A 21,896-nucleotide genomic window follows, 5' to 3' on the forward strand; every position below is an offset into this window, starting at 1 on the left:
CCCAGCGCCGGGGCAGGCGGGGCCGCACGGAGGGAGCAGCGCCGCGCCCCGCCCCCGCGCAGCCAATCGGAGCGCAGCGGGCGGGGCGCTGAGTGCCCGCCGGCCAATAGGAGCGCGCGGCCCTTCCGGTCGCGGCGCGGCGCGGCGCTACCTGCGCCGGGGCGGGGGAGGGGGGGGGGGAGGGAGCGGCCCCGCCCACGCTTCCCGCGAGAGCGGCGGGAAGGGGCGGGGCTTGCCGCCGGCCAATGGGGGAGCGCGGCGGGGGAAAGGGGAGGGGGGCGGGGTCTGGAGGGAGAAGGGCGCTGCGCATTGGCTGCGCGCGGCCACGCCCCCCGCCCCGCAGCGCGCACGTGGCGGCGCGGGCGCGGGAGAATGAGGGGCGGGGTGGGGTTAACCCCTGCGCTGCCGGGCCGCGGGCGGCGCGCCCCGGGAGGGGGCCGGGGGGGGTACGGGGGGGTTTGGGGAGGGTCCTTGCCCTGCCCTGCCTCGGCCCGGGGAGGGGGGCGAGGCCCCGGGCTCAGCTCTGCGGGCTGAACACATGCACCCTCCCCCCAGCGTGCCCACAGCTGCATCAGACGGCATTTTGCTCGATTTTGGCTTTTTTTTTTAATTTTTATTAAAGTGACGTGCACGGATTTCGAGCGGTCTGCCAGGCAGGTGCTGGTGGAGGGGGTGCTGGCGGAGACCCCGGTGCCGCGGGGCTCTCCCACCCCTACCTGGCCGGGCAGCCCCCGGCACGGTGCCGCTGCCTGCAGCGCTGCCAACTCGGCCTTTTGCAGCTTTTCGCTGATTTTCTCGTTCCCCCCCCGCTGGTTCTGTACCGCGGGGACCGGATGTTACCCGCCTGCACCCAGCGTGCCAACGCGCTCAGTTCCCCGCTGGCTCCTTGCGGCTGCCGTCAGCAGCCCCTGGGAGTTTGTTGTGCTTCGCGCAGCCTCACGCGGCCGTCCAAGGGCTGGGCCCTGCCCCGGCCCCTGCTGTGACCTCCCGCCGAAGCCCACGCCTTGCAAAACCCTCGTTGCGTGCTGCTGACTTCCCTCCGAGCACAGCCACGGGCTCCAAATCAACCAGCACCGGGGCTGTGACGTCCTGGGGCAGGGCCTAGGACTGGTGGCACTGGGCGTGCTGGTGGCGCTGGGCGTGCTGGCAGCGCGGGGCCACGCGTTGGGACCGACCCCACCAGCCCAGCTCCTGCACGGTCCCGTAGGGCCCTGCAAACATACAGGTTAGTGAAACCGCCTGGAAACGGTGCCTTGCCCTCCCACTGGTTTCACGTTAACCGGGTAAATTAACCCGGCAAGTGTCCTAATGAGAGCACCATCCTCGTCACTCAGACCCGGGAAGGTATTTACAGTAGGTGCGAGCTCAGCACTGCCACGAGACCTTCCCCGCCTTACCCCGTGGTTGCAAAGCACGTCCCTTGGCCTTGCCTTCTGTAGCACAAACACAACCCCAGCAGCACGGCACCGCACGCGTCCCCCCAGCTTCAGGACCAAGCACCGGGGCCGGGGTGCCCGTGCATCGCTCCGAACCTCACCAGCAGCACGTAAGCAAGCAAAAATAGTTAGGAAAAAGCGCAGGACGGGGTGCTGAGCTCCTGCTGCACTGCACGGTTATGGGAACCCCGCAAATGCTGCGATGCTGGCGGCTGCGCGAGGCAGGAACCCCCCGCGCCAGGACTGGCCCCAAAATTGTCTCCATGGCGACACGAACACCTCCTTCGGCTGCGTTATTCGTTAGCCTTGTTTGCCACACGCTGGGAAAACAAAACCGCAGGGCGAGACGCGGCGCGATGCTCAGATAATGGAAGGTTATTGCTCTTCCCCCTCTCCTCTCCGTGCGCACGGAGGGCTCGCGCCCGTGCAGCCTGGCGCTTGCACAGATTTTCCATCGCAAACGAGTCCGGATCCCGCCGCGGCTTTCACACCGGACACGTCGTTGTATGGAGCTGCTTTCGTGGCAGAAGCCCCTGCGGCGCTGCCCAGGCGGTGGCGTTACGCGGGAAGGCCGGAGGGCCCTTCACCCAGCGGCAGCAGCGAGGGGCCGCGGAGCGGAGCAGCCCCTTGCTGCCAGGGACCCACACGCAGAGCCCCACAGGAGGGTTTTGAGCCTGGTGCAGATGCTCGCCCTCTGAAGGAGACGCTCGTCCTTCGAAGAAATGCCACTTTTGGGGTCCTTGCACCCATCGGGGGGGGGCAACGGGGTGGCTCTGCTTGGGGCAGGGCAGTGCAAGGAGGGAGCGCGGCGAGGCACCACGCCGGCCCCCTGAGTTTCGGGATGGAAACGCGCGGTTTTCACTCTCCCGTTCTTCCAGGAACTGCTCTTGGTTGTTTAAGGGCTGTGTTAGCAGCCCACCTAACAGCAAACAGCGTCCTCAAAGCGCATTGCAAAGAAATACCAGGGATGCTCTTGTTCCGATACCGGATAAAGGATTTAGGCGGAGGCCCCGTAGCGTAATGCATTCAAACAGAGCTTGAAAGATGTGGTCCTGATGCCGGTGCAAAAATTTACATCGCAATTATCATCTGGCTGCAGATTAGCTGCCGCGCTCCGCCCGCGAAATCCTTTATTTCAGACAGCCCAGCACCAAGCCCCGTTGTTCCCCGCTCAGCCTCCCCCCCGGACCCGGGCCCTAAGCCGATGATTCATGTATTAATATGTGGTTATTAGATGACTCCTCTACCTCCACGGCTGCTATCTGTCTTTGGCGATGGAGGAAGGAAATGAATTCTTAAAACCTCGGGAACAAATGGTGCGCGCGCGGAGATCAATCCTGCTCCCGCTGACGTCAGTGGAAAAATTTCCGTCGGCTCCAACGGGGGCAGAACGAGGCGAACGCCGCAGGTACGCGCCTGATTTACAGCCGTGCAAAAATCCAGAGGGCCGAAGGGGGAAAGTTGTGCCTCTTAAAAATAACTCGAGGGGATCAAGCGACCGTCAGCGCTGTTTCTCTTCCGGGGGGAAGAACGGGCGCTGGGCTCAGCCCTGGTGCCCTCCGGGGAGCCGCAGCCCGTCCCTCCTCATCCTCCTCGCCGCGCGGTGCAGGACGCCCCGTGCCCCCTGCCTTTGCTATGGGGGCAGCGAATGCTTATAACGAGCCTGTGAGGAGTTATTACGCCTTAATTAACTCGTTTGGTGCAAACCTGTAACCTCCCCCGGCCCCCCCAAGCTGCGTTGCAGCGGGCAGCGTTTCGGTTTTGGGGTGTGGGCAGAAGGGAAGGGGAGGAAGCACCGTCACCGCCGCGCACGGGAGATCGTTATTGGCGTCCCTGATAGCGAGGGACAGTCCCAAGTCCCAGCGGCAGCCGGTTTCGTGAAGAAGAGAATAACTTGGTTTAATACAAATAAATAAGTAATAAAATAAGGACAAGAAAAAAAAAAGAAGCACTTGGTTTAATTCTGAGCAAGGACACACAGGCCAGGCTGGGACAGGCACACGCATGCCAGGGTCTTGCCCTGCCGTGCTGCCCATCAAGGGCAAAGCTGGTTTTGCATCGACAGTAGGGGAAGGTGGGAGAAAGAAAAGCTCCAAATGTCCTCATCTTAGCGCAGTGCTGAGGGGCAGGCTGCTGAGGGCTCGCTGCAGCTCGCTTCCAGCTGGCTGGGGGGCTGGAAACGGCAAGGGACAGCACGGAAAAAAATGTTCCAACGCCGCCAGAGCCACCACCACCAAAAGAAACGCCAAAAACACCACCAGCACCACCACTGCTACCCCCAAAACCACAGCCACCAGAACGGTTTCGGGCGCCGTCGTCCCACACGTGGGCCCGGAGGTCACCACCAGCCCCGGTTCCCCTAATTGGAAGCCACCGGCTAACGAGATGTCAGCCGAGCAAAATATTAGGAGCCGCATAATAATTATATCAATGAAATCAACAACAATTTAACAGCAAAGGTTAATTACATTTATATAAAAATCTGATAGACAAAATGATGCTCAAACAGTTGGGCAGACTAATTGAAAGCTAATGTTGCTCCTAAATTGAATTTCAAATGAATTTTGCATCCATAGTTCATTTTGCTAATTTCATTCCCTGTATCCTGTAATTTGTTGGCAGTGATTGATTACTTAAGTGAATAATATCTATGTACCAGGGCCACTTAGTGATGGAATATGCCCAATGTGATCGCACTGTTAACAAACACAGTTCCTTTAAGGTTTCCTTCCCTGGCTTTCGAGGAGCGGGGCCACGGCCCTGGCAGCGAAGGGCTTTTGGTGGCCGCCAGCTCCTGCTGTGGTTCCTTTACCAACAGGTCGTGCTGACAGCGACTGCCTGCTGATGTATCACAACGCTTCGCCCCCTCCCAAAATCCCATTTTTATCCCTCAAAGAGCAAGGATTCGTACGGGAGGTTTGGCACCAGAAGTTCTCCGTGCCGTCCCCGAGCCGCGGTCTCCCCACGAGGAGCTGGGGTGCAAAATCCCCAGGCAAATAAATGCAAACGGCCATAGGGGACTGGAGACGCAGCCCTAATCCTTCCTCCCCATGAGTTTTTGCCCCCAAATCCTGGTGCCCACCCCGACCCCACGTCCTCCAGGCTCCGAAGGGGCAGCCCAGACGCGAGGAGCGCTGCTGCCGCGTCCCGGCGCCTTTGAAGCATCCACTGCTGCAAGACGAATGCAATTACATCTTAATACAATTTTAATACGGGGAATTATGCTCTTTGCATCCAACCAACAATTAGCTGTTGCTATGCTACCGCCGGAGTGTAATCACAATAATGAAGGCAGCCAGGGGAAGGCATTAATCAGGCGGCGTGTGATTAGCTAACCTCACGCCCTGCCTCCCCAGCTCCCGATCCGGAGCCTCCTGTTGCTTTAACACGAAAAACAGCCACAAAACAAAGCAGACCCCAGGCTCGGGGCAGCTCCGGGCTCAGCTTTCTGCGGCATCGCTGGCGCTGGGAACCATCCCAAAGCCGAGATGGTTTGGCCAAGGAGCCGGAGCCACCTGCACCCATCGCACAGGGCCCTTTCTCCAGCTCTGCCCCCCCCCCCGGAGCGGCGGCAGCAGCGCTCAGCGTTTGGGGCGGCAGCCGCCCCCCTCCCCGCCTCGCACATCTTTTAATCATTCCTCCCTCAGCTCCAAAGGAAACATCTGATGAGCCGGAGACGCGGGGAAAATGGCAGCTGGCAGAGCTCCTGCGGATGGAGGGGAAGGAATTCATTAATTTTTCATTGCCGGGGCTGGGACGGCAGCAGCTCAGCAGGCATCGTGTCGGCAGTGACCTTGATGCTGCCTCCAGCCTCCCCCCCCCCGAGAGAGCATCCCCACCATCTGCTCGGCGTCCCCCCCCGCCTGCCAGCCTGGTTTTCGGGGTGCACGTCGCCCCAAAGCACGCTGCCAGCTCCGTCGTGCAGCCCCCCAATTCCCTGCGACGAGCCCCGTGCGCAACTGCAGAAGGCCTGCGGGAAGGCCGCCGGTCGCAGAGCGCGTGCGCCAGCCGGCTTCGCACCCGCGGGGGTTTCTGTGCATTTCGCTTCGTGCCCCCGAGGTCTGCTCGGGGCGCCCTGGGTGCCCCCGTCTTCAAAGAGAGCTGAACTTGCTTTTTGCGAGCTGCTTCGAGCACCGGCATGCTCGAGCGCTGCGCTTTAGTGCCCTGCCGTTCAGCGGGGACGGGGAAGGAAAATGGTTATCAGCACGCGCGTCGTGATTCGTTCTGTTTATAATTGCTTCGATACATCGGGAGAGCGGGGAGATGTAATTAACTCTTCTTTGTGATTGAGATGAGTATGTTTTCCATAGCCACGTGACGCTGCCACATACAGCCACATTTTTTTGTTTTTTGTTGTCTTTTCCCTGGCATCTTTGGAAACGCCTGCGTGGAAGCGGAGCTGCGTGCACATGAACGGACTCAATCGGGGAGACGAGCTGAAAGGCAGCCCTGAAAGACCCCGGCTCCCTCCGCAGAGGGTTGTTTTTCCCTCGCCAGCCCCGGGAGGCTGCAGCTGCCCTAATTTTCCCTTGGACGTTGGGAGCAGGAGCTGACATCACCCCCTGCTGACGCAGCCCCCTCGGCGAGGCGCGGGGCCATCGGGGTGCTGCCGAAACGCGCCCCAGCCCGCGCCAACCCGCGCCAAGGCAGGGGCAGAGCCCCCGGGCTTGGGGGTCACACCCAGGCTCTGCTTCGCAGCACGGACCACCAGCGAAGTCCCTAATTACGGTAAAAGTGCAGAAAAAGCAGCGCTTGCTCACCGCACCGATGTGCTTGGAGTTAAGCCCACGGTCCCAAAGCAGATCCCGGGGGATGCCACGCTACCCCAGCGCATCCCCAGGACTGCAGGGCACGTACCGGGGGCACAGCGCTGGAAATGCGGCTGGGGAAGCGCTGCTGGGGGCAGCGGGGCTTTGGTTTCCCCTGCCATGGCTGGGGAGAGGGCAGGGAGAGGTGGGTGGCAAAAACCTCGCCGAGGAGGCAGCCTGCAGGGCGAGCCGGGGCTGCGCAGCGCGGTGCCAGAGGGGCGCCGCGGGCTGGGGAGGGAAGGGGCCTCCTTCCCCGAGCCGGCACCAGCGGGAGAGCTCATTACATTTCCATCCCACTGCTAATCAAGGAGGCGAGAAACCTTGCATTAGCCGAGGTTAAGAAAAATTGACTCCTGACTTGGGGATCGTCACCTCGCGCTGCGCTCTCGCAGGGCGCCGAGAGCTCTCCGCTGCCTGCATCCATCACGCGCCAGCGCTGGCCGTAACCCAGCGGGGATCGTTAGCCAGCCCATTTATCACGCTGTCTGAAGCGGATTCAGCCATGAAGTTTATGTCACGGCCCCACGTCAAATGATTTCTCCTCTCTGGCTCCAGATTTCATGCTACGGCTGGAGCCAGCTGCATCGCCCAGCTCCTCGCCGCGCCCCCAACCAGCTCCGGGCTGAGGGGCAGTGATGGGGTCCCGGTGCCTGCACCCCCGCGGTGTGACCCGGGGTTAGGGCACAGCGACCCAGGAAGGGATGTGGTTGCCCTAATCCCCTCTACAAGCGTGATCTGGACGTGGCAATGGGCTAAAGGCAGACATGGAGCTCGGCAGTGGCGGCGCGGGTGTGAGCCGAGCACTCGCACATGGCCTTGGCTTCCAGGGCCGCTGCTGGCGAGGCTGGCAGAGTGACGGTGCTGAGCCACGGTGCTGAGCCACGGCCCTGGGGACGCCTTGGAGAAGGGAAAAGCTTCTCCCACCTCGCACGGCCGGTGCCTCCCATGGGTGCTGCGGGGACGTCCTGCTGACGGGCAGGACGAGGGGCACCAGACTGCCAAACCTGCGCCGCCCCAAAGCCAGGGCTGGGGGTGGGATGGATGGGCTCCGGCGTGGGGCTGGGGCACTGAATCCGGGCCAAAACACCCCCAAAAGGCAGGAGAGAGGGAGCTGTCCCCACGGGTGGCGTTGCCATAGGACGAGTCTTTCGCCTAGATTACTATATATTCGTTTTTTAACTCGGACGCATCAGCACATCGCACAGGCGGGCCGTAAAAGCGCAGACGTGCCGGGGGACACTCGGGTTGGTGTTTGGAGGCACAGCGGGGCCCCGTGGGCAGCGCTGCTGGGCCCTCGCCAGCCCCCGGCCACCTTCGGTGCTGGGGGGGGGTGGGTTTGGAAGTGACCCCACCCGCACTGGGCACCCCTCAAATCGCTCCTTTTCCACCCAAAAAGGGCACCAAGAGGCAAAGCCCGGCGCGTGCTGCGGGCGGGGGGCGGTGGGTGCTGAGCCCCCCCCCGGACCCTGCGCTGCCTCCAGGCCCGGGGGAGGACCGGGGGGGGCCCGGGGACGAGCTGTGCGGTTGGCGAGGCTGCAGTGCCCTCCTGTGGGCACCGCTCCTCCGGCGCGCCCTGCCGCCCCGAACCGGGCTCCTCCATCCCCAAAACGCTCCGGGACACGGGTCCCTACCCCCCCCCCCCCCCAAAAAAAAAAAAAAACCCACCGAGGTGCTGCGGGGCACCCCCCTCCACCCACAGGGCTGCAGGGCCCCGTCCCCTCCACCCCAAATCCCCGTGCCCCAGCCCCTCTGTCCCTCGTCCTGTCCGTGTCACCCGTCCTGTCCATGTCACCCGTCCTGTCCATGTCACCCGTCCGTCCCACCCATGTCACCCGTCCGTCCCACCCATGTCACCCGTCCGTCCCACCCTCCCGGCTCCCTGGGGGGCTGCAGGGCGGCAGGTCCCGGGGTGGGGGACGCGGATGTCCTGCGTGGCACCGGGTGCCCCCAGCACCCCCGCGTCAGAAGTTTTCCTTGAAGAAGCGGAAGCCGAAGCGCTCGCAGTGCGCCTTGACGACCTTGGCCAACGCCGGCGAGCCGCAGAAGAAGACCTGCACCTTGCCTTTCCTCTCCTCGGCCACCTTGCGAAACACCTAGCGCGAGGGAAGGAGGAGCAGGGGAAGGTGTCAGGATCCGTGCCGGCTTCGGTGCCCGCTGCCCGGCACGAAGCGGCCGCCCCCAGCCAGCCCTCGCCTTGCTCCAGTCGGGGCGGCCGGGCTGCGTCCTGGTGCGCAGCCCCGTGATGGAGTCCTTGTGCTCCTTGGCGGCCAGCAGGTCCAGGGCCAGCTGCAGCCCCACGGCCCTCACGTCGCTCTTGCCGAGGGCGGCCGTCAAGTAGAGGTGCAGCTCCAGGAACCGCCCTGCGCCTCGCAGGGGAACCGGGGCTCGGGGACGGTGCCGAGCGCCCCGGGAAGAGGGGGCTGCGCCGGTGCCCCCCCACCTCCCGCTCACCTCCCGGCTCCTGCTCAGCCTGCTCCAGCTCCAGCTTCGCCAGCAGGCTGACGAACCACTCGAAGTGCTTCTGGTCCCGGTTTATCCAGATGAAGTCGACCTGGAAGGACGCAGACCCCGCTTCGGGGCTCGCCGGCGGCACGGGGCCCGACTGCAGCCCCCATGCCCGGTGCCAACCCTCCTCCCGCGTGCCCCCAGCCCGCTCCCACCTTCCTGAGCGCCATGTCCTCGTCCCGCAGGGTCTCACGCTGTTTATAGTCGTGGCTCTGCTTTCTCAGGCGGTACCTGCACGGGTGGCACAGCCCTGCAGCCCCCCCGGCATCCCTCGCACCCCACAAAGAGCACAGAGACCCCAAGCACCCCACCCCACAGCCCCATAGCAGGTGCCCGGCCTGAACCCCCCAGGGTGAAGGTTAGCACCGAAGGGGGACCCAGTTCTGGGTCCTGTGCCCACGGTTTGGGAGGGAGGAACCCAACCCAGCCCGAGCTCCCAGCACAGCACCGACCTGTGCATGATGCTCTGCAGGATGGAGGCGAAGGGGGTGATGCCGATGCCGGCGCCGATGAGCACGGCGTGCTCCGAGGTGAAGATCCTGCGCGTCGGGGTCCCGTAGGGGCCGTCGATGTAGCACTGGGAGAGAAAAGAGGCCGGGCGTGCGGAAACCCAGGGAGCCCACGAGCACTAAATCGGGGGCACGAAGCCCCCGGCGGCACGGGTGCACGCTCAGCCCCAGGCAGGACCCTCCCTGCAGGGGGGGCACGCACTTGAGGTGCTGGGCACACGCGTGGGGTCCCCGCCACACGTCCCGAGCACATCTCTGCTCGCCCAGAGCCGCAGACGGGCCGGGACATCCCTCACCTTGATGCTGCAGAGCCGACGGCTCTCGCCTGGCCCCATGGAAACCTGCAGGTACAGAGCGCGGCATCACCGGAGGGCAGGCGACCATCCCCTCCTGCCTGCTCCCAGAGCCCTGCGCTACGTCAGCTGGACTCCTCGGCTTGCTTTTGGGGTTTTCCCCTCCCAGCTTGGTGGGTTAGGTGAGCTCTGCTTTACTGGGGCTGTGCACATCGCTCCCAGGGCCCGCGGGAGCCCCCCAACACCACCCGCAGCCCCCGGGCTGGAGGTTTGCAGAGGCCTGGAAAGGGCGCTCCGGGGCCCACCAGATGGGTGTGAGACATTATCCAGATCCCAGTCTCTCTGAATGTTGCTTAAAAATGCAATTATCCAAATCCCCCCCAAAAGGCAGGGAGCGAGCAACAGGTTTACAGTGGTGGCGATCGCCCTGGTGGCAGGAGGGGAGGTGGGGAACCCGCTCTCAGACAGATAACAGCCCAGCAGCAACAGGGAGAGAAACTCATTAAAATTGGTGCATATAAATTCGTTATCTGTAATGCCTGTTCCTCCAGCTGTGACAGAATCAATATCCTGAGAGCTTTTCATATCGGGTGATAAAAGCTGCTGAACGTGGCTCCCAGCGCCACGGCGTTCGCACGATTTATTTCCCACTTGGGGGCGGGGAGAAGTTTCCCTCTCAAGAACAGCCTTGTAAGAAGTTTCGGCCGATTTCAGAAGGAAATGGGGTTGTCTCCCTTTTCTCCGGGTTGCTCCTCCCGTCTGCTGGGAAGTGCCTCGGCTGCGGGGCCCGGCAGGGACGAGCCAGGGCGCAGCGGGGGCAGCACCGAATGCACGGGGTGCCGCGTGCCCGGTGCCCCCGGGCGTGGGGCGGTGGGGGACAAACGGAGGGGACGCGGCCCCTGCAGCTTTTCTCGCTCAGCATCGCCAGGGTCGGGCCGAACCCCAAAGCCAGCGGGGCTGGGAGCGCCAGGTGACAGCGAGGGTCCCCTGCTCTGCCCCTCGGGGGCATCATGGGGGGGCTCGGACGTGTTGGTGAGGGCGGGGATGGTGCTTACCTCCTCTGGCGATGGGTCCTCGTCCGTCCTCCCCTGGGGGGCAGCGGGTGCCCCGGGGGCTCTGTACGATGTCAGCTCAACGGCTTCGTCCCCAGTGGTGGCCACGGAGCCCCCCGATGAGCCAGACCTGGTGCAGAGACGTGTCTGCGAGGCAACGGCGAGGGGAAAGGGAAAGGGAAAACAGAGAAAGGAGAAAGGAGAAGGGAGAAAGAAAAAAAGGAAAAGGGAAAAAAGAAAGAGAAAAGAGAAAAGAGAAAAGAGAAAAGAGAAAAGAGAAAAGGAAAAGGAAAAGGAAAAGGAAAAGGAAAAGGAAAAGGAAAAGGAAAAGGAAAAGGAAAAGGAAAAGGAAAAGGAAAAGGAAAAGGAAAAGGAAAAGGAAAAGGAAAAGGAAAAGGAAAAGGAAAAGGAAAAGGAAAAGGAAAAGGAAAAGGAAAAGGAAAGGAGAAAGGAAAAGGAAAGGAGAAAGGAGAAAGGAGAAAGGAGAAAGGAGAAAGGAGAAAGGAGAAAGGAGAAAGGAGAAAAGGAAAAGGCATCCCTGGCTGCGATGCCCTGGGCACCAGGTGCTCAGCCTGCTGTGCCTGGCGGCCGCACCAGATGCGGGGCTGTGCGGAGGCAGGACTTCGGGCTCTAACCGGCATTTCTGCGGGAAGCAGAGCCCCGTCCTCACCAACCTGCGCCCGCCGCCACCACCTCGCCTCGCCGAGGTTCCCGCTGAGCCGCGGCGCCTCGGGGTGCCTGAAGTACTCGTGCAGCTGGCTGGTCCACTGCCCCCGCGCCCGTACGTGCAGCCAGATGGTGTCTGCGGCACGGCAGCACCCGCTGGCACACGGGCACGACCGCGCGGCACCGCGCACCGCCACCTCCGCGCGCCGGCACCGGCGGGGGGTCACCAACCGGCCGGTGGGCGCAGGACGTCCCCGCGGTGCCAAACGAGCACCCCGACGGGGGACTGAGCACCCCTGGGCCCACCTCGCTGCTCGGGGGCGCTGCTGATGGTGAAGGGGTGCCACTCGTAGGCGGCGATGGCCGGGACGTTCAGGTAGACGTAGTCCCCGGGCCTGAAGCGGAACGAGCGCGGCCGCTGGACAACGAGGTGCGTCACCTGCGGCGCGGGGAGCAGAAAGCTGTCAGGCCTGGAAATCAGCTGCCCGGCGTTATCCCCCAGGCAAAGGCTTGGCAATTATTCACCAAATAATTTTTTTTTAAAAAAGGTTGAATATGAAGAAATTGCTTTCACCTTTTGCCACAAACGCTTGCTAATGCGGCGTGGATTCCTGAACACTACCAAGTAACCCCAAAAGACATTTCCATACAAACCAAAGACCTATTTTCCATATAAAATCTGAGGATTTCACCCGGCCCTGCTGAAGGCAGAAGAGGAGCAGCGCTGTGCACGCAGGGAGGGGGCGCGGGGCGCTGTCCTTCCCATGCATGTCTGGAAGAGCACGGCCCCTCCAGTCGCCGTGCAAACGCATCGGACACATCGCCCCCTTCATCTTTTATCCCCCCCTCTCCCTTCTGCATCAAACGACCGCAGCCATTGCTTGCACCCTGCGTGTCCCCGGGCTGTGAAGCGCCCCACGGGTATCTCAGGTATCTCCCCCAGCAGCAGCAGCAGCAGCAGCAGCAGCGGAGGGGCCGGGGGATGCCGCGGGGGCTGCGGACCTTGGAGGGCAGCAGGTTGACCTCCACGATGCGCAGCCCCACGGCACGGGACGTGGCCAGGCCCACCGCCTTCTCCAGCACGAAGAGCCCCCCGGGCACCACGAACCACTTCCAGAAATTGGGGGCATGCAGGACGAGCAGAGCCCAGACGGAGACATAGGAGAGGTGGCTCCAGTAGAAGACCTGCGGGCAGGGCGCCGGGGTCACTGGTGCCGGGGGATGATGACACCAGGTGGGGGGGACCCCGGCCCGGTCCCCCCCCGTGCCACGTGTGGGAGCATTTTGGGGTTTCCCCACGCAGGGTACACACCTCGAAGTGCCCGCCACGGCGGACGCAGGGGCTGGAGAAGGCGAGCATGGCGGCCAGCAGCCCCTGCAGCGCCAGCCCGGTCTGCGAGGCCGTGCCGCCGAGCCCCCCGCCGTCGGGACGCGGCCTCAGGAGGAACTCGGCGAGGGCACGGTGCCCGTCCTGCTGCGCCAGCCTGCCTGCGACACGGGGCTGGGACGGGGGCACGGGGCACCCGCGCACCCGAGCCCAACAGCGACCGGGACACGAGGCTGGCTTCGTGCTAAGGCACAGCCCCGTGGGTTTGCTCGGGAATTTTTTTAACGTCGCGTTTCCCCTCGCCAGCCCCTGCTCTCTGCAATGGCACCGCGAGGGACTGAAGGGAGCCGAGGTGCCCAAGCCCCGTGGACAAGGGCGAGTTCTGGCACCATGGCGTTGCGCCCGCAGAGTAAAACCCTGACTCTGAGCCCTTCCTGCTAATTTTTCCAGGCAGGCTGCAATTAATCACCGAGGGTCAGCCGTGGGACTCGTACGGGGCTGGGCACCGCCGAGCTCAGAGCGGAGAGCGCAGCCCCAAAAATCTGGCCCTGGGAGCGGGGAGGGATGGGGGGATGGATGCGGGGAGGGGTGCGGGGAGGGGTGCGGGGAGGGGTGCGGGGAGGGGTGCGGGGAGGGGTGCGGGGAGGGATGCGGGGAGGGATGCGGGGAGGGGTGCGGGGAGGGGTGCGGGGAGGGATGCGGGGAGGGATGCGGGGAGGGGTGCGGGGAGGGGTGCGGGGAGGGATGCGGGGAGGGGTGCGGGGAGGGGTGCGGGGAGGGGTGCGGGGAGGGATCCGGCCCCGCTCCGGCGCTGCCCGGCTGGGAGAGCCGCTAGAGGGAGGCAGCAGCCAGCGCACGGACACAGCTCCGGGGGGCCTGCATGGGCACCCCCCCCTCCCAGGCCTTGCACCCCTCCCTGGGGCGTAGGCACCCCCCGGGGACGCGGGCAGACGCCTCTCCTTCCCCTGGGGAACACCAAAGCCATTCCCGACGCCGCCACCTGAGCAGGGCGCAGAGCCGGCAGGGGCAGGGCACCCCCGGCTCAGTTCTCTCAGGCTCTCCGCATCTGGGGCAGGGGTCCCCCCGTCCCGTGGCTTTTGGCAGGGCTGCGTGTCCCCCCCCCCATTGTGCATGACACCCCCGCCCCGGCAGCAGCAGGCTCTGGGCTGGACGGGGAGCCCAGCGCAGGGCTAACGGGGCGCGATGCAGCAGGCTTCGCTGGATACGAGCCGGGAGCTGCGACTTACTGAGGTTGGCCACGTGTGCGCCCGTGTGGAGGGCGGCCAGCGCCAGCACCACGTAGCCCACGAGCTGGTGGAGCCCCACGCTCTGGTCCAGCGGCAGCACCTGGGCCGCGGGGGTGGCGCGCAGCCAGGTCAGGCACCTCCGCAGCATCAGCACCTGCGGGTGGGGTAGTTGGGGATGCCCGTGGCAGTGAGGGGGACAGCGGGGGCCCAGCCACCGGGTAGCATCACCCCACGACCCCGCGCCCCCACCCAGCACCCCGTGCTCACCGCGATGAAGGCGCAGTTGAAGTTCAGGCACTGCCCGCAGCCCCGGGCCACCGCCACCCAGCCGCCGAGGCCGGCATGCCGCAGGGCGGCCAGGGCGAAGAGCAGGAGGTTGAGGCTGGCGTAGCCCCCCAGGAAGGCGAGCTGGCTGCCGTGGTTGTGCCAGTACGCCGTGGTCAGGCAGCGCGGCCGGCGGCTTCTCTCTGGGGGTGGCGGGGGCTTCAGCCAGCTGACGGCGCTGCGGGGAAAGGAGGCACCTTGCTCCTTGATGGGGAGCGGGGAGTGGGGGCAGCTCTGCGGCCAGGCTGGCCCCCAGCCCTTCATCTGAACCCTGCTCCCAGCTGGGCACCGGCCCCGTGCACATCCCTGCACCCAAATCCCTCACCCATCCTAGCACCGTCCTGGCACTGCTCCTGGCACCCAAACCCTGCACCCATCCCAGCATCCATCCCAGAACCCACCCTGCATCCAAACCCTGCACCCACCCTGCATCCAAGCCCTGCACCCATCCTGCATCCAAACCCTGCACCCACCCTGCATCCAAGCCCTGCACCCATCCTGGCACCATCCCAGCACCCGTCCCAGGTAGGAGCAGCCCAGGCACGGCACCCTCCCACCCCCTTGCAGCAGTGAGCCCAGGCTCAGCTCTCTGCAGGCTCCTGGGCAGAGGGGACAGGACCGGGATGCCCCCTGCAGGGCTGGGCTCTGCGGCGAGGCTGGGGTAACAGGCCTGAGTTGCTCCCGGTGCTGGCTGAGCACCTCAGGGGCTCAACCCCCACAGGAGCCTCACCGGGAGCATAACCCCACGCTGGAGCAGGAGGAAAAAAGCTCCCACAAGGCGGGGGGGGGGGGGCGCAGCCCCGCGGTACCTGATGGTCAGGTTCTCCATCACCCCCGGGAAAGCCTCCAGCTCTGCCCGCAGCTCCTCGAAGGTGATGGAGCCGCTGCCGTCCTTGTCGGCGGCCTCGAAGAGCGCCAGGGCCAGGTCGTCCAGGCGCGGCGGCGGCAGCGACACGGCGCTCTCCCGCAGGCACGCCTGCAGCACCAGGCGCAGCTCGGCCAGGTCGATGGCGCCGCTGCCTGCGGGCACCCGGCGGGTTGAGAGCGGCCGCCCCTGGCACCACATCGCCCAACAGCACCCCGGCTTCGCCCCCCTCCAGCTCTACTGCAGAAATCGCCTCCCTGCCTCGCCTGCGGGCTCCCCGGGGGAAGCTGCGCCAACTGGCCGGCAACGTGCCGTCGCTCCTGGGTGTGCTGGTTTCATTAAGTGCCCTCGCCGGCGGTCACCTGCGGCAGCAGGGTGCTCGGATGGCGAAGTCCAGCGGTGGGAACCGCTGCGGAGCTGCTGGGCTGGCAGCCAGCGTGATGGCAAATCAGGCAAAGGGCTCGGTTCGCTCTTAGCCAGCGCGTGTGCCCAGGCAGGTCACAGCGGGGGAAGCAGCCGGGTGAAGCCAAGAAGAGCTGGGCTTAAAATTGTTTTTAGCATTTCGGCGTGGAGCTGCGGGCACAGGGCCCAGGGGAGGCAGTACTCGGTGCCCGGGGGTCTCTGTGGGATCCCAGCGGCACGGCCACGATGGGGGCAGTGAATGGCCTGAGCGCGGTGGGTGCTCTGACACCCGGCTCCAGCTTTGGGAGGGTGCTCCCAGCTGGGTCAGGCCGGCTCGCTCACAGATAAAAGGAATCGGCACAAATCCCAGCCTGAAACTCATTCCTATTCAGATGCTGCCACCTCTCGCTTGGCACCTCTCCATGGCCAAGGGTGAAAGCGTATTGAGGGACACCCTGACATGCGAGCCGGTTAATTGCTGTCTTTCAGGTGGATTTTTGATACTTTCATCGCAGGAAAAAGGCAGCAGCGTTATGCCAGTCACATGCTTCCCTTTAATGAGGAGCCAGCTCCTGCTGCACAGACCCAGCTACCCTTTTTTCAAGTTGTGCTTGACCCAGGAGGGGACTGGACACCAGCACTAAATGCAGCGTGTGCGGCACAACCAGCACCATCTCCCACCACAGCTCCCAAAAAGCCGCAGCCCTGCCCGTGCCCGGATGCCCAAAGAGCCGTGCTGCTCTGCAAAGCATAACAGTGTTCAGAAAATATGAAATTGTCTTTTTTTTATCATCTTACCATCTACGTCGTACACTCGGAAGAGGAACCTCAGCTTGTCCGTCTCGCTGCCGTGCACCAGCAGGCTCAGGGCGCTCAGCAGCTCCTCCAGGCTGATGGTCCCGCTCCCGTCCGAGTCGAAGAGCGCGAAGAGCCGCTCAGCGAAGAAGGACTGCGGGGAGGAGAAATGCTCTCGGGAAGCTGCGGGATGCTCTGCGTGGCCCGAGACCTGGTGCTGCCAGCGGTGTGAATTGCCCAGCAAACGCTCAAAGTCACGGTGACGGACCGAAAGCAGGAGGGAGGGACGGAGGCTGCTTTTTGCAGGGGGCTGTGGGCACCGCAGCATCCCCGGGAGGGAGGAGGCTGAGATGTGGGGTGCTGGGGGGGCACGTTTGCTGTTCCTGCTTGCTGCAAAGTACTTGGAGGTTTCTCTCTCCCCCTGTCTCACACCACACCATGAGCTCTGCCGTCCTATTTTTATGCCTTTAAACTGGGGGGGGGGTCTTCCTGCCTGGACGCGGAGGGACACTCACCTCCTTCACCTTGAGGGCCGCTTTGAACTCCTCCAAGTCGATTTGCCTGTCCGCGCCGGCGATGCTCTCAAACTGCTTCGCCACCCACCGCAGCCACGCCGCGTCCTCGCCCGCGCTCATGGCGCTGGGAGCCTGCGGGAGGAGCAGTGGGGACGGGGTGCTTTGGGAAACCTCCTCCCAAAAAGGCTTTTTTTTGTCGTTCTGGCCACATTTCCACGGCCCACGGAAGGGCTCCCCACCGCCTCACCTGGTTTTAATTCACCGCGTCTCGCAGCTTTGCGCTCACAGCTGGCTTTGTCACCAGGCCCGCGACTGCAGCCCGGCTGTTCCGGTGTGCAGGGTATTTAAACGCAGCCGATCACGGCTGGCGGATGCTCTCCTTTAGATTTCCTTTATCTTACACCCCTTGTGCCATCAAGCAGCCGAGCCTCGGGAGGCACGCACCCTGCCCAATCGCCCCTGCGCTTCGGTCCCCATTCACCGGCCGTCAGGAACACACGGGGAAGTGTCTCTCTCATACCGCCACCCTTATTCCTTCCTGAACAAATCCTACTTGTAAGGCAATAAACTGTGACTAAACTGGGGAGAAGGTTGCCATGGGAATGTCAGGAGCAGAGACCAGGTAGTAAAGCACTCGCGCTCCCCTCCTCCGGCTGCCGGGAGAGGGGCAGGACCCAGCGGGCACAGAGGAAACAGGGAGGGGGCTTGGGGCAGGGAGCAGGGAATATTTAGAGCAAGGAGCAGGGAATATTTTGGGCAGGGAGCAGGGAATATTTTGGGCAGGAAGCCCCACGGCACCGAGTCACCCTGAGCCACCCCTCCGTCACCATTCGGTGGCACGGGGATGTGCACCCCACATGTTGGAGTTCGAAGAACAGGGAAAAACGCAGAGGAGCCAGCAGTCTGGAAAAACATACAGGGATCGGCGTCCACCCCAACAGGCCGAAATACATTTTGTTTGCTCCCAGGTTGGCCCCAGGCACTTCCCACTGCCTCCTCCTGCTCGGCTCACTGTGAGCGCGGGGCCGTGCCAGGCGCACGTCTGGGCTGATTTTGTTGTGAACAGATCCAGGACCTGGGAACAACTTTTTGTCTGATGGCATCTAAATGCTCAGCTCACCTCCAAGGTACCAAACCATCCCCAGACGCATCTCCCTGGGATGTGGCAGAACCATTCCTCACGTACATGCTTATTTCCTCAACCACGATAAAACTTTAATTTGCAATGACGCCCAACCACTACTCCAGTAAACAGATTTTAAATAGTGCACAAAAATATGTGTAAATATTTTAACCCTATTAAGAGCTGACAAATAGGTGCTGTGAATACGGCATGCTACTGAGCTTCGCTGTGAGGTAGTGTCGTTTCAAGGAGGTTATTCTCCCGCTGTCCCAGGACGGCAGTATCTCCCCCACGCCGTGTATTTTGCCTGAACTTGCAGCATTCCCTGCTGGGACCCCAGCAGAAACCATGCGCAAGTTCTGAACCGAGCTGAAGCTGTCAATTCACAGCCCAGATAAATTCACTTTAAAACTACGGCAGTCCAAGGTCATGAAACTGTTTACTAGCAGCGGGTAGAGTAAAACATAAATCATCCGCAAGTACGTGCTGGGTCTTACGGACACAAGTCCCCCTTTATACCCAGAGTGCTTCCCCTGAACAAACCCACCGTGGGCACCTCAACTAGAAAAGACCTAACGTGCTAACGTGACACAATAATTTACGGTCAGGCTGCTACGAAAAGAACAGAATTTAATATAAAGAAGAAAACCTAACGTACCACGGTCAGACACCTGACATTGCACGGGCTGGGATGCTGGATTACCCGCTCCCCTTCAAGCCGGCAGACGTTCCAGCCCAAACCCATTTTATTTCAGTTCTTCTATTGAACTCCTCATGTAAGTTCATGAAAATAAGCCCGACGAGTCAGTCCTTCCAGAAGAGCCCTTCCGTCCTCCCTGCCCGCAGAGGTTCCCCTCTCAGGCTCTCCAGGCAACCCTGAGCCCGAAGCCTTCGCAGCGCTGGGAGCTGCCCGCAGACGGGAGCCCAGCACCGCAAACCCTCCGAGCACAGCTCGGCGCGGGCTGCTTCCATTTCACTTCCTACCCATTTAAGCTCCTTTCTAGTCAAACTATACACCCGCAAGACTTCACAGGACGGTGCCCCAAACCGTCTCCAAATTTGGCTGCTTTTTATCCTGGCATCCTTGTACTCAGTCATTTGGCTACGGACACATCTCGCCCGGAAAACCCCCAGAAGCGCGGCCCAACAACCCCGCGTTACGTCTCCAGAAGTGAGAGCGTTCAGGGCTGCTCACCCCCGAAAGGCGTGCAGCTTTTGGAGCAGCGAGGGCAGCGCTGAGACGCGTCGTGCTGCCTGCTTGCGCTCGGTGGCGGGGGGCAGACGGCGCCCCACGGGACGGGGGCAGCGCTCGAGTCCCCGCGGCTCGGGGATGGAAGTCACGGCCCTGCCCGGCTCCTCGCAGCCAGGAGACAGCCGAGCGGCGAGCCACGACTTCGGTGCTTTTTTCATCGCGTGTATTAGCAGCTTAAGTTTTGCCTCTTTATTTTTCAGGAATCGGAATTTCTAAGCCAAGCCGGTTTTTACAAGACCCGGGTCGTGAGTTCAGACTGATGCTGGCAATTCCGGCAAATCCCCCCTTAAATTTTGATGGCGTTTGGCTGAAAGTGTTCCAAACAAGTGGAGATGGAGGCAATGCACAAGGAGGAGTTTCGTGCGTTTTGCACAAGTAAAATTTGTCCTGTCCTGAATATACGCTGATCTATTTCAAATTTAATACAATGCACATGTACTTGATTACGGTATGAACTGAAGTTCAGCTTGGAGGCAGCTTTTGAAAGGAGGATGGAGATAATGCAGTTTATCAGTTTACCTAAAACTCATCACTGAGTGCAGAAAGACAGTCAAAAAAGAAATAGAGGAAAGTGTCTTCCTACAAAAAAAAACCACTATCATTTTATTAAATGAAAATAAGAAATTTCTGCATACACAAATAAACTGACCACAAATTTAAGTGCTAGATGTGAGAAATTAATATTCTTCAGCAGTCAGAGAATACTTTAGAGTTTTTTTTTTTTTAAGAAAAAATACTATCCAAAAATTTCTGAGGAAATATGATTTAAATAATTGCTTACCAGTATAATTTAGTCTTTCATGTTAAAAATATGCACAGAATCATGATGATTTAAGAGCTGTGCTCCATTTCTTTTCTTAGAACTAAGCAAAACACACTTGATCACTTTATAATTTCACAAACTTATCTATAATGGATGCTTTAAATACTCAAATGAAGCAAAAATAAGGCACAATTTTTATAGATCAATCTATATCAGTCTAAAGAACTATCCTCAAAATATATGATTTCCTTTTTAAGAAAGAAAAAATCTAGCTGATTTTGCATTTACCACCCATTAGAATATTTGCATTAAGGCAAGAAATGATGCACATATGCATATATTAACAAACTATGCAACTATATATCCATATATTTTATTATGACTCTGCTCTGATTTGACACACGTTTTGACAAAGCAAAAAAGTTAAAGACGTTTAAATTATCTGAAAAATTGCAAAAATGATGAAACTTTTTATTTGAAGAATCGTATACTTCAGCACTCTTAATTCTTAAACTCACCTTAACTCAAACGTGTTACAGCTTTCAGTCTTGTTCATTCAAAGATCCAGAGCTCTTCAGTTAGCTGTGAGTTCAGATCTAACTGATTTTACCATGGAGATGCCTACTCTTTTAAAGGTTTAAGTTAATTTAGTCCTGGTAAAGCTTTTCATGTCAAATTAAAAAAAAAAAAAAAAAGACTTCAACAGAACCATTAAGGAGCATCTGGCTGTGACATCTCCATAATTACCTCGTTATTTCAGAACTACTTTGAAACTGGCTTACGGATCCCCATCTAAAGACTCTGAAAATAAAAGAGCACATTTGGTTCTTCAGATGCAAGTAATCAAGTTATCCACCCCAAAACACCACCGAACATCAGCTGAGCAAACACCAGCTGCTCCGGGGGGCAGCGGGCGCAGCTCGAAGGGCACCGCAGAAACCCCGGCTACGACCCCTCCAAATGTAACCGCCCCACAAGGAAGCACGGCTCACTCACCTCCCTGATGGCAAAATATTTACGTAAGAGGGATGTGCAACCCCACTTATCTTTCATAATGTTGCCCCCCCCCATAGGAGGTGCTCGGTGGGACCCTTGCCAGCACCCCCCAGCGCCCCCTCCGAGCGCCCAAGCCTCTATCCAGCACTCCTCAACGCGCTGAGTGTTTTGGTGAATTTTGACATTTTGAAGAAAATCCAAACAGTAAGAGAACAGAAATAATGTAAGGCTCCAAAATCTGGCAACTGGCAGCAGGAAACGTAAATGTTGCATTGTCCTGTTTTTAAGTAACAACGTATTTTCCAATGATTGAAATGAAAATATGAGCACCAAAAAATAAAGAAAAAAAAGAAATTGAGACAATTTATTTTCATGCCCTTAGTGTAGAACATCGAGTATAATCTAAAAATATTAAAAATACGACTGACTTTGGTGGTCATCTCCTGTACAAACATATGAAACCCAAAAATTTGGGAAAGCCCACTGAGCATTTCTCTTTATTTCAGTATTTTATTTCCAATTTATCATTGTCACACAACAGGCATGAGACAGAACATTTATAAATCATAACTTTTAATTATGGGGATAAATAGTTATATCTGGCTTGTTTTTTTTTTTATTTATTTTAAAACCTCACATAAAGACTATGACAATATTCCAGATATTAGTATTTATATATATATATGGAATTCCTCCATAGCTCTTATAAGCCTGGTCTAGAAATTAGCATCTTCTCAAGATTTTCTTTTCTTGCAGTGCTCTGACTTCCACTTTTTTTGGAGCCTTAGACAAAGTAGCCACTTTTTCAGTAATTTCCTCCAGGATATTTTTCTCATTATACTTATTGACATATTTGTTCATTAAATTTATTACTATATGAATTTAACTGAGGGCTAAAATCCTAAAGCACGTTAATCAAAGGTCTTACTTTCCTGGTTTCTGCTGAGCTCTCCCCTAGACCTAGTGGACAGAGAGATGGAGAGGGAGGTGCAGAGGAAGTTTCAGAAAAATTATATGG

The 21,896-nt window shown here is 59.8% G+C and overlaps 1 protein-coding gene across 1 annotated transcript; it reads right to left on the reverse strand.

Annotated features, from left to right (window-relative positions):
• Positions 1 to 8,042: 8,042 nt before the first annotated feature.
• Positions 8,043 to 17,275, reverse strand: NOX5 (NADPH oxidase 5). Its single transcript, XM_067003873.1, has 16 exons — positions 16,745 to 17,275; positions 16,233 to 16,383; positions 14,977 to 15,187; positions 14,111 to 14,345; positions 13,844 to 13,997; positions 12,582 to 12,757; positions 12,272 to 12,454; positions 11,576 to 11,708; positions 11,147 to 11,405; positions 10,607 to 10,835; positions 9,555 to 9,599; positions 9,202 to 9,326; positions 8,905 to 8,980; positions 8,696 to 8,795; positions 8,438 to 8,604; positions 8,043 to 8,337 (listed from the first exon to the last, which is right to left on the reverse strand). Exons 1-16 carry the CDS (start codon positions 16,862 to 16,864, stop codon positions 8,206 to 8,208), a joined length of 2,496 nt encoding a protein of 831 aa, XP_066859974.1. The 5' UTR covers positions 16,865 to 17,275; the 3' UTR covers positions 8,043 to 8,205.
• Between the last annotated feature and the right edge of the window lie 4,621 nt (positions 17,276 to 21,896).

Source organism: Anser cygnoides, chromosome 11 (genome assembly GCF_040182565.1).
Source record: "Anser cygnoides isolate HZ-2024a breed goose chromosome 11, Taihu_goose_T2T_genome, whole genome shotgun sequence".
NCBI classification, from domain to species: Eukaryota; Metazoa; Chordata; class Aves; order Anseriformes; family Anatidae; genus Anser; species Anser cygnoides.